At 36.4% G+C, this 11,518-nt stretch overlaps 1 protein-coding gene across 1 annotated transcript; it reads right to left on the bottom strand.

Annotated features, from left to right (window-relative positions):
- Positions 1-3,853: 3,853 nt before the first annotated feature.
- LOC125189178 (replication factor C subunit 1) lies at positions 3,854-10,874 on the bottom strand. Its single transcript, XM_048086433.1, has 23 exons — positions 10,789-10,874; positions 10,242-10,286; positions 9,970-10,074; positions 9,122-9,715; positions 8,973-9,040; positions 8,683-8,758; positions 8,553-8,614; positions 8,321-8,445; positions 8,045-8,196; positions 7,751-7,939; positions 7,544-7,665; positions 7,229-7,436; positions 6,770-6,823; positions 6,497-6,666; positions 6,176-6,266; positions 5,844-6,025; positions 5,727-5,766; positions 5,185-5,309; positions 4,972-5,044; positions 4,792-4,884; positions 4,457-4,688; positions 4,297-4,365; positions 3,854-4,202 (listed from the first exon to the last, which is right to left on the bottom strand). Exons 2-23 carry the CDS (start codon positions 10,242-10,244, stop codon positions 4,090-4,092), a joined length of 2,946 nt encoding a protein of 981 aa, XP_047942390.1. The 5' UTR covers positions 10,245-10,286; positions 10,789-10,874; the 3' UTR covers positions 3,854-4,089.
- Positions 10,875-11,518: the final 644 nt, after the last annotated feature.

Raw genomic sequence — 11,518 nt, 5'->3', positions numbered from 1 at the left:
GTTATTTCTTCTTCTTTTTTTTGTATTTGTTCCCATTTGTGTCTAAGTTGTTCCATCATTCATGTGAATGAATGTATGATTGTGGCAAACGAGTAGAGCTAATTTTGTTTTTATTATTTGTTTATTCTTAACATGAACTTAATCATTAACTACACCAAGGATATGATGGAATATGTTTCCATTTATGGTGTGATTAGAGATTTTATTGGTTTTGAGTCGTGCATTAATTTAATGTGTTGTAATGCCACCATTATAATTTATCATAGTATTTCTTGTGAGAAGAATTCGAAAACTAATCGATAATTGGTTATGAATCTGTCGTAAAAAAATGTTTCACATTTTTATTAAAAGAAAGAACACTATATATATTATTTTACACTTATTGAATTTAATTGATGGAGAGAGAGTTTTTTAGACAAACGATTTTTTGAAATAAGAAAATCATTAAATCGTGTTGACGAGTAGGTATATGGCGTGACAGCAGGTAGCTAGGCTGGTAACGATAATTCCTCTATTAATATACTACTACGATTATAATTCAACTAATCTAATCCTTGCAAACAAAAAATGATAAGCACATGTTTACTATCTTGTAGTAAGAAAGTTCCATTGCATGATTCTATTTACAGAGACATGATTAACTAATTGTCAATCTAAACAATTAGTAGTTTGAAAAAGAAAAAAAGAAGTGAACAGCGTTATATGTTAACGCGTTTTAGTATTATTGCTCTTACCAGATTAATTCACCGATGCTTCCTTTTTGCGTTCTTATTTTAATTTTGCATGGCATGGATAAAGACGTTTTTTAAAGCGTAGGTGATATATTTAGCAACGCAACCTAGCGTCTTTAACTGAATAAAAAAGCGTCTTTATCTGTAATTTTTTTTTAGCGTAATGATAATATTAACGAGCACTAATGCAATCCAAATTCAATAAAATAAGAAACGGAATATTATTAAAGTGTAGATATTTTAATTGTATTGCTTCTCGATTAGTCACTATTCCCTCAGTTCATACTTAATTATTTATTTTTTCTATCTTATTTCAAGTATCACTTTCATTTTCTTCATATGCATTATGTTTCTTTTTTCCTTTAATACTAATTATTTTATGCTTTATCGAAGTTGATGATCACTTATTATAGTATAAATCTACGATGAAAGTTGATAATTTTAAAAGTAGGGTGTAGATTATTTAAAAAAAATTGAGTTGTCAAATAAATACTCCTATTAGTTTTGATTTATTATATATATATTAGTGTAGTTTTTATAATAAATAATTTATTGATGAGATGATACAGTAAAGTATATAGTACTATTATGATTGTTGATTTTTTTTTTTAAATTAACTCCGATAAGAAGGAGGAAATTGAATTCTTTTTAAAAAAAAAAATGAACTCCTATATGAAAGAGCAAATTATAATTGATGTCAAGAGAGTTTGAACTTGACACCTCGTACAATAATGTCTAAATTCTTTGGCGCTAGGACAAAGACAGGACAATGGCTCAATGGCTCTGGACTATTAAGATTTTTGAATTCAGCGAAACATCAATTGCTCATTTTGAAAATCATATACTGACCATGTGGGCTACAAAATCTTAATCAAAGCAAGACAATAATCAAGGAAAGAGCTCTATTTAATTTTTGTATTATCTTCTATTTCAAATTCTACATGATATCGAAAATGTTAGGGAGATTCAATATAGAGAACAGAAAAACGGATATCTGAAAGTCGTGCAAAACACTTTCAGATCAAATCAATTTCGGTGGTTCTACCAAAGTTATTTGATCGGATAAAATTCAGAGAATACAGAACCTTCTTATGTGTATTCGAGATAATGAACCAGAAGACTTGATCGGATTTTGAAGAAGATGAACCGATGCAGCTGTTGACGAAACAGTGCATCCATTGGGATTTAACTGAAAATAACTGATTTTCAAAAAAAGTTTCGAATTGCAAATTAGTCCTTCGATTTTCAGAAATTACATTTTCGGATGAATTTCTGAAACAGCAACTTCGTTGGAAATAAAAATTTTCCAAGCTGACCTGGACTCCGCCAGGGGCTGCCGCCCCTTGGACCCCGCTACCCGGGGGCGCTGCCCCCGGACCCCCGTTCATCTGTTTAGGGGCTTCGCCCCTAACATCATAATGAATTCAAATAAGCGTGCACTCCGCACCTACATACTTAAATGATGTATCATTATAACAATAACCGATCAATTAAGTTAATCCAATTACACTAAAATATCCAACAGAAAAGAAAAGAGCTTCTTGAAACAAATCTAAACTTTCCCTAAAAAATGAAAAGCTCTTTGATCTATATCTGAATAATGCAACAACTCTTTGAAATTGAAATGAGTCTAAATTTTCAATAGAGATTGAAGAACTTCTAAATAAGATTATAAGCTATTTATGATGTTTAAGATGGTTGCAAGCTAAGTATTGGAACTTCAAATACTCATATTTATGTGTGAATGCTGGAAAGAAGATACTATCAATTATATTATGTGTGAATGTTGGAAAGAAGATGCTATCAATTAAATTAAAGGCAATAAACACAACTTTATGAGGAAGTGTTGAAAACACGATGTGAAATAACCACCAGTTTTGCGACGTCTTTTGGCACCAATATTATGCACAAATAATACATTAAGGGGGTGTTCGGTTGGCAAGACTAAATCTCATAATTAAATATGTATCATGTTTGGTTCATAAGATTGACCCCCTCAACTTAATCCTAGATGGATAGTCTCATGATAATTAATCATAGCCTCCCCCTCCAACTAAAATAATCATATAACTTAACTCTAGATGAATAGTTTCATGATAATTAGTCATGGCAACCGAACGCCACCTAAGTCACCAACCGATTAGGTAATTCACGTGTACATTTATTTTAATAAAAAAATAACATTTGCTGACAGACTAATGTGCGTAAATGATTTTTTATTGAATGAATTAATTTCTTTATATGAGGCTTGTGGGCTGTGGCATATGTCATTGGGTTTATTTACCACATTTGGGTTGCTGACTTATGGCCCATATCGGAGTTGGGCTTTCAAAAGAAAACAGAGGAATTAATTAATTAATTAATTAAATTTAGGGCTGAAGAAACTAGTAAAGTATTAAATAAATTAACAATAATTTTTTTCTGCTAATCCCGTCACAATTGATTCAAATCAATAATTCAACATATTTTATGTCACTATTTAATGAGGATTTCTCATTTGTTTTGTGACCAATTTGAACCTCCAAATTATTGATTGAAGAGAATGTAATGTTATTATTGATTGAAGAGAATGTAATGTTAGTGAATTGAAAGCATCTTAATATTTTAGACTCCTATAGAGAAAGAATTGAAGAGAATGTATTACTCTCTCCCGTTCCATGACAAGAATTCTATTTTGTCATTTTAATTCATCCTACAATAATAATCCTGTTTTTTATTAAAAATAATAGTAAGTCTCACGTTCCACCAACTTATTACACTCACATTTAATCATAAAATTAATATATATATAAATAAGACTCATACGGGGACAGAAGAAATAGTACTAATTTAAATATTAGTGATTTGAAGGCATCTTATGAATGATATTATAGTACTAGTATTTTAAATTCCTAAATTAAACACATCTGCCAAATGAACTAACCGATGACTTTCTATCTTTATTAAAGGGTAAATGTTTTACCAACTAAACTATATCCATCAAATCCCATTTTTGTTCTCAAAGTCGATTATTTGAACATTATAAATAGAACTAAAAATAGGAAATAAAATTTCAATCCCTTACTTGAATCCGGTTTGTGATTTCATCGTAACAAAAAAAAAAAGAATCAGGCAAGGTAGTATTCCAAGAAAAAAGACATTTTCCACATAAGGAAACATAACCTCAATTTCGTACAACTTGGTATTTACCAAAAATAAACACTACAATTAAACTGTCAAATAGAACACTGCTTCATAAACACTAAACCTCTCCCAAGCAAAGCAAAGATGAAAGACCATCATCTACCTACTCCGGCGGCCATCACTCGTGAAACGAACCAAAACGGAAGCCCTGGGAGAACGGCCTGTTTCACGGCTCTCATCTCTTTCTCTTCGAGGCAGATCCAGAGCCCCGACCGCCCCCTCTACCTGCAGGCGCCTTTTTGCTGCTTGAACTTGCAGAACCCTTTAACTCCATTTGCACTTTAATGGCTGGAGAAAGCACCGAATGACTCGGTCAAGGAATGTGATAATTGTATGCCCGTATCGATTTAAACACCATGGAAGAAAGACATGTACGACCAACCTTTTGAATTTAGAGACTGCAGTTCTGATTGTAGCTTCTGCTGCTTCTCTGGATCAGCCAAGTCATCCTCTGAAACGTGCAACGGGTAGAAAAAACCTTGGTTATTACCACGCTCGTACAATAACCTCAAAATATGTTGCAAAAAGAAATATCTACATACCTTGGTCTTCAGCATCTGAGAGGTTTTCTTCTTCATTTTCAGCGTTTTCTGGTAAAGATTCATCAACGGGTTCTAGCATTGCTGCAACCCGTTTCTTTGGTGCCTTTTTCATCCCGGGGAGTGTGATTAAATCAGCAGTCTTAATAATACGTGATGAGCTGCCTTTATTGTAAGCCTTTGTCAGGGCAGCTTTTACAGCAGGCAGTACACCATCCAATGGACTCGGATGCCCCTAAATCATATAGAAAGCAAGTCGGTTCATGAAAACTTTTAACAAAATTTTATGGGATGAGATCGTAAGATTTATCAATGTATAAGAGGTATATCTGACGCACTTTAAATTTAGAAAGCTCCACGATTGTATCAAAATCTTCCATGCCAACTGAGTACAATTCCATGAACTCGACAACCTTCTCAACAGCTTCATCCTGGCAAGTTATTCCATAAAATCATGCAAGTTCCGCACAACAAAGAAAGGTCTTGAACACAGAACAAAAAGGGAACAAAACACCAACCTTGGGTAGCTTCTTTAAAGGTTCAGTCAGCCGTTTCGAAAGAAGTGTTAGGTAGTCAAGTCGCAATGTTGACCTATAATGGTTTTGAACGAAGCAGATAGGAAGGAGCATAGATAGACAAACCATAAGAGCTAGTTTCACAAAAAATGACTGACGGAAGTCACAAACGGATAAAAACTACAGTCAAAGAACAACAAGAATCCAACAACGGACCTTCCTAAGTTTGATTCGCGAGAAGCAAGAAGATGAACATGAAGGTCCTCCAAAAGTCTGTTATTCTTCCCCATAGTAGAATTCTTCCCTAACCATCCACCAAATCTATTGAAATTGCGTTCCCCCTGTAAAAGTTCAAAACAACTTCTAATAACTTTAAATAGCCACGAGTTCTATCAACTTATAAAATAACTCACAAACAACATTCAAAACTCACAGTTTTTATGACCTTGGGCTCTCTCTAGTTTTCTTTTAAAGTTAATAGATACACTATCAAATTCTAAATTTCGATAATCATTGCCAAGAATAACATCCTGATCCAACACAAATGAGATGAGCAGAATTGTCCACACAAGTTTTCTGCAGACTCCATTGATTCAATTGTGCATGAATACACCAAAAACCTTTTGATGTGTGAACTAAGTTATATTTAGTCTAAAATTGTAAACTGATGGAGGTGTTTCCAAAGTTGATTAACCATTATGCTATCCCTCCATCTAATAAATGGCCATGATAACACTTAGTATATTTGCATCAATTACCTGCTCAAGTGTCTCTCTTTGTCCATGCAATAGGGCTGCACTGTTTCAGAGCATCATGCATAGCATCAGTTACATCAATAACAAAAACTAACCACTTTAAGTTGGAGCAGAACTTACGGAGTGATGCAAGATGCAATACAACCAGCCTGAGAGAGTTGCCACTGCCGGTACCTCCGTATCTGGACATTAATAATATCACCATTCCCAATGGACTCTGCAGCCCGAGCAATGAAGTTCAGCCTTTTCATACCATTGTCATCTTTACCGACAGAATTTGGCCTATAATTGATATAGTTCTCCTGAAATCAAGACCACAATGTGCAAGATGCTCAAATGAATATAACAATATCCCTTTTGTTGAGTGAACATAATGAGGACCATCCCTACCAGTCCTCCAAAAGAGTTGCCGATAACAGACTTCACATATTAACCTCCAGTACAAGTCATACCTGGATAAGAAGAGGAACCAGATCAGGATCACTCATGCTAAGGTCGATTCTCTCATCCATTCGCAGCTTCCCACCATTATATCCAAACAGTCTGTACAAACAGGATGTAACCTCATTTGTTAGTCGATCCAGACGAGCAATTCGAAAATCAAGAGAACCTCGTCTCATTTAATAAATAGTTCACCAAGGACAGATAATAATACATACACAACACCACATTATAAAAAAAACAGTATAAAAGGGGCTGGGGCTGGGGCTGGAGCTGGATGCACAGTGAAGCAGACAACAATAATGGAAGGAGAACTAAAAGAGGTGGCTTACTTATCAACCGCCGTGAATGGGGATATATCTTCATCCTTTGAATTGCTTTGAAGGCGTTGTTTGATGTCATCGAATTTAATGACAGACATAGAGAGACCCATATACTGCAGATGGTTGAGGGCCATGCGTATATCTCCATTAGTTCTTTCAGCAAGTTCCTCGAGTGCAATCTGTTCACGAAGCACCATCTCAATTAGTAATACAAACATAAACATAAGAAAGAAACACAAGTTACAGCCAAAACATAATGGGAACATAATCTTGAGCGTGTACCTCATTAACTTGAAGACCTTCTGAACTTGCTATAAGTGATAATCTTTTAGCAACCTGTCATTATCATAAAAAATATTATTGATTACCAAATAATGACAATCATCATGTTTAATCCAACAAAAACAGGAAGAATCTGCACTTTATGAATAGCAAATGTCAAGCAGAATATTTTATGGACAATGTATGGGTTGCATTAGCCTTGGGCACCGACTAAAAAAATGCAAGCTATAACAACAAATAATGAATTAAAGACACATTTTAAATTGATTCATTCAGCTATTGGCTGAACCACAAATTCTTATATACAATTAGCATGACTCTCAAAATAAATATGACATTCAGATACAGTCCATGCTCCAATAGCAGGCAGATGTCACAACTGGAACTGCCAGCATACAATGCTTTTATACTTTTACTTGTTTGGTGCCTCAAAAAAAAAAAAAGAAAACCAGATGTCACCTGCTGCTTTGTTGGCTTCCGAAAGTTAAGCAGCAAGCAGTAGTTCACAAGGCTCTTAAGTTTCTGGCTGTAGCGATCATTACAGATGCATATTATGGGAATTTTTGAGTTTTTGATGCTGGCAATAAGATCAGCAACTCCCCCTCTATCTCCAGCAGACATACCATCAACCTCATCCATGATGAGAACAGTCTTCACATTTTGAGAGCTGGAACATTCGTGAAAAATAATGAGTACATCACTAAGCTACTATCACGTGCAAGTAACTATCAGGGTCAAATTAATATTAGATGCAAGCAAAAAAGTAAACCCAACCTTCCCGGTTTAAGACTCAGGGATTGATTGTTAACAAGTTCTTTGATAGAGTTAGAAGTGCTTCCATGAATTCCTCTCTCAATTTTACCATCAGCTTTCCCACGACTGTCACTAGCATTAACCTGTTTACATAGTCATCAAATGAAAAATGAGGCACACAACTTCCAAAATAGGGGAAGAGCAAAGACAGAAATACAACTGCCTAACCTCAATTGTTTGAAATCCAAGCATCTGACTAACCAACTTTGCTGAGCTAGTTTTCCCAATACCAGGCGTCCCACTCAAAAGCACAGCTTTCTTAGCACCAGAATCGTTCTGTTTCTTTCCTTTTCCCTTGTTCTTGGCATCAAGGAATTGTTCATTCCAGTTTGTCAACCAATCATGGAGCTGTTTTACCTGTAATCAAGCGGTTACTGTCATTAATAAAATATTAACAAGAGTAGACCTCTTTACAAAGTTTCTTGCAAAGGAAAGCTAGAGAAATAAAGACCAAGCACATACAAGAGACTGATTCCCAACAATATCATTAGGAACCTTCGGCCTATATTTTTCTGTCCATGGTAGGGAAGTAGATTGGATTTCACGCTTAGATGATGCTGAAATAGAGGCCAATCCTTTTGTGTCTGAGTTTGTCACAGTTTGGCCTGTTTGTTCTGGAAAACACATTGGAGTAAACAGTTAAACAAAGTTTATGCTTCCAATTGCAGGAACATGTATTACAACTAATTTATCATTGTTAGCTTCATTTGAACATCAGACTATAGGACGGGAACATACTACTTTTTTCAGGCTTTTGAGGGCTCTTCTTGGGAGGAGATGGAGCAACTTTAGCTACTGGCTTCTTTGATTTATTTGATGCTCGAATCATATCAAACAAACCATCCTCCGTGAGAAAAGCAGTACTGAAAAAGATATAAACTGAGTATCTATTATGACAGCACTAGGACAAAAGCGTAGGAATGTTCTTGATATCACCAAGTACAACAGAAGATGAAAATAAGAAACTTGCCCAAGCTCTTTGGCCTTCTCAGACTTCCGTCCACCAATATCTTCATCACATAGAAGATAATTCTGCAAGAACCATGTCAGAGACTACTAGTAATGAAGCAATATCGAATCTAGTTATATCAAATAATCACCGTTTTTTTGCTGACAGATCCAGTGCAACGACCGCCATGGCGTTTGATCAGATCCTCAGCTTCTTCTCTTTCTAAACTGAAAATGGAACAATGAAAGCAAACTAAATAAGAAAGAGAGCAAGCACCAAGAAAATCTATGGTAACAATACGAACTAGTAAGACTATACTTTAGTATTCACACTAAGCATATGCAACAGGTACACACATACCCATCATCTTTTTAAGATGAACAAGGCAAACATGAAACATCAGATGATGTGCATAGAAACACTAATGTATAGAAGGCTTACCTGTCAAGTGTTCCACTAATCACAAAAGTCAAACCATTTAAACAGTCTGGAGCACCTTCGGGAACTTCCTGACACACAAGAAAAGCAAAAATGAATGATCAACAAGTGATATTTAAGACAAGACATTCAAAATTCCTCAACTGCCATACCTTCTCTCCTTTATGAGGAGGATCTTTCCTCTCACCAAAGTTCATAAATCCACCCCTTCCTCCACCACCTCTACCTCTTCCGCCTGCTGGTGCACCTCTTCCACCACGGCCTCGCCCACCAGGTTTTGTAGGTTTAGCATCTTTATCATCCATGTCCTCTTCTGCCTCACTCTTATCAACATCCATGCTTACTGCAGAACCTTTTGCACCCCGACCCCGACCCCTACCCCTTCCAGCAGATTTTGAATTGGACTTTACTGTTTGATCATCATCTTCATCAATATCATCAGCGATTTTTCGAGCAACACCTTTACCAGATTCACTTTTCAACTTCTTGTTTGGACTGGCGTCTACTAAACCCTTCCTTAAGGTAGGTGTGGCAAAATCATCACCGTCATCATCATCATCACTGATTTGAAATTTGCGCGGTTTTTTCCCTGATGGAGGCTTCTCGCTAGCTGACCCCGTACTGCCCTTCTGTGCCTTCTTTTCAGAAACTTCCCCAACCTCCATCTCATCTTTTACACTCTGTGCATCCTTAGCAAAATATTTGCTTGTTTTCCTCCTACTGGAAGATTCTTTCGCTTCTTGTACCTAGACGCCCCCAAATATAGAACAAAAAAAATCAGTTGAATCACAGTTCCGAAAGTAACTCTGTTGCAAAACATATAGTATCCATGTTCAAATGCATGAAAAATGTAACTGCTGGCATTCTTTATAATCATAGAGGTGCTGTTACAATGCACAAATGTGTTTTACGAGCATATTGAGCTCTTCCTAAAGGAAATTAGCATTCAGAAAAAATATGATTGTCATGGAAAAATGACATTTTCCAGGTGCGGACTTACAATAGGAGGCTTCTCAGGTGTCAATGGCTTTTCTTGCTTCGATGTGTTGCCATTTCCTGCGGGTATACCATGTGGCTTCACAAACCACTTTCTTATATCTTGAGACTGAAATTCAGGGAAGAATATTTCAATGACGAGCATATCACAATATCAAGACTCCTTCATTACACGGCACGCCCCTCAGACAGGGGACAGCCCGTAACAAAAGATTCATATCTTAACTAACTAAGCAAATAGGCAGAAAATTGCCCCAAACCTAATTTTCCACATACCATTTTTTATCTAGAAACTGCCAACTCTTCACTTCAAAAAACCATCTGAAACAAGAAAATCAGAAAGAAATTCTCACACAACCGTACATAAAACAAGAAGCTATTGAAAAGACACCACTGTAGGTGCATTTTCTCCTAGTTCAATTCCAAAATCTTATCTCCTAGTTTGATTAATTAATTAATGAATTCGATTAAGCAGCAACACAGAGATGTTAATAAACCGAGGTTTATCCAAATTGAGAGCAGAAATCAACGGCGTAACCGGTTTCCGGTTGAGAGAGAGTAGGCATTGATAGAGAGAGAAGGGCAAGTAAATATAGGGAGAGAGAAGCATATATAAGGAATATACATGTAGAGATCTTCAGCATGCCAAAAAATAGTGAAATATTTCCACAATTAACGATATAAACAACGGCAATAGTTCGAAAATGTGCTTCAGTCATCTCGACTCCGTCTCCGCCCATACAATGCATAAAGCAATTGATAGCAAAAGAGCTCAGGCACGCATAGTGTGTGTGATATAAAGAGAGAGAAAGAGGAAAATTACTCGATTACGGAATATTGCCCGCCGATTACTTCCGACGTTAGACGTTAGCAGAGCGCGAGCACTTGAAGCGGAGAGAGAGAGAGAGGGGTTTTGCAGTGGAAGAAACCTGTGGGGCCCGAAGCTGCTCGATATTCTTCACACACGTGGCATAATTAATGGGCCGTTGAACGGCCCAATTATTTTATTAATTGGGAATGGTTATTGGGCCCAATTCCATGCACATCGTTGCTCAAGTGAATGAATATAGAAGAAAAAAAATGTTCTTTTTAAATTTTACTGACAAATAAAAGGAAATCTCACGTTAGAAGTTTTCGTCTTCTTGAAAACTATCGTGAATCAAAAGAGACCATTACGTCTATATTTCTCAACCCTAAAAAAATAAGGTCCTCCTATGATCTGGTAGGTGATCAACCATTTCCCCGTCCTCCTAAACTTGCCACTTCTCACTCGTAAAATTTATATATTATTCCATCATTCACCATGTGCATGCAACTAGTGGCGGATCCAGGATTGATAAACGGAGGGGGCGAAATATATATTAGTATGTTGGTTTAGAGCAAAAATGACAATTTTTTTCGATTTTTGGGGCGACGTCGGGGGCAAACAGAGGGGGCGGACATGGAAAATTTATGTCCGGATAAGAAGAAATTAGTCGCACGGAGGGGGCGACCGCCCCCTCCTGCCCCCCGATCCGCCACTGCATGCAACATTTGTCATGATACGGATTTTA

The sequence above is a fragment of the Salvia hispanica genome, chromosome 5 (genome assembly GCF_023119035.1).
Source record: "Salvia hispanica cultivar TCC Black 2014 chromosome 5, UniMelb_Shisp_WGS_1.0, whole genome shotgun sequence".
NCBI classification, from domain to species: domain Eukaryota; kingdom Viridiplantae; phylum Streptophyta; class Magnoliopsida; order Lamiales; family Lamiaceae; genus Salvia; species Salvia hispanica.
Note: the sequence above shows the minus strand (reverse complement) of the source record. Positions and strands in the feature narration are given on the sequence as shown.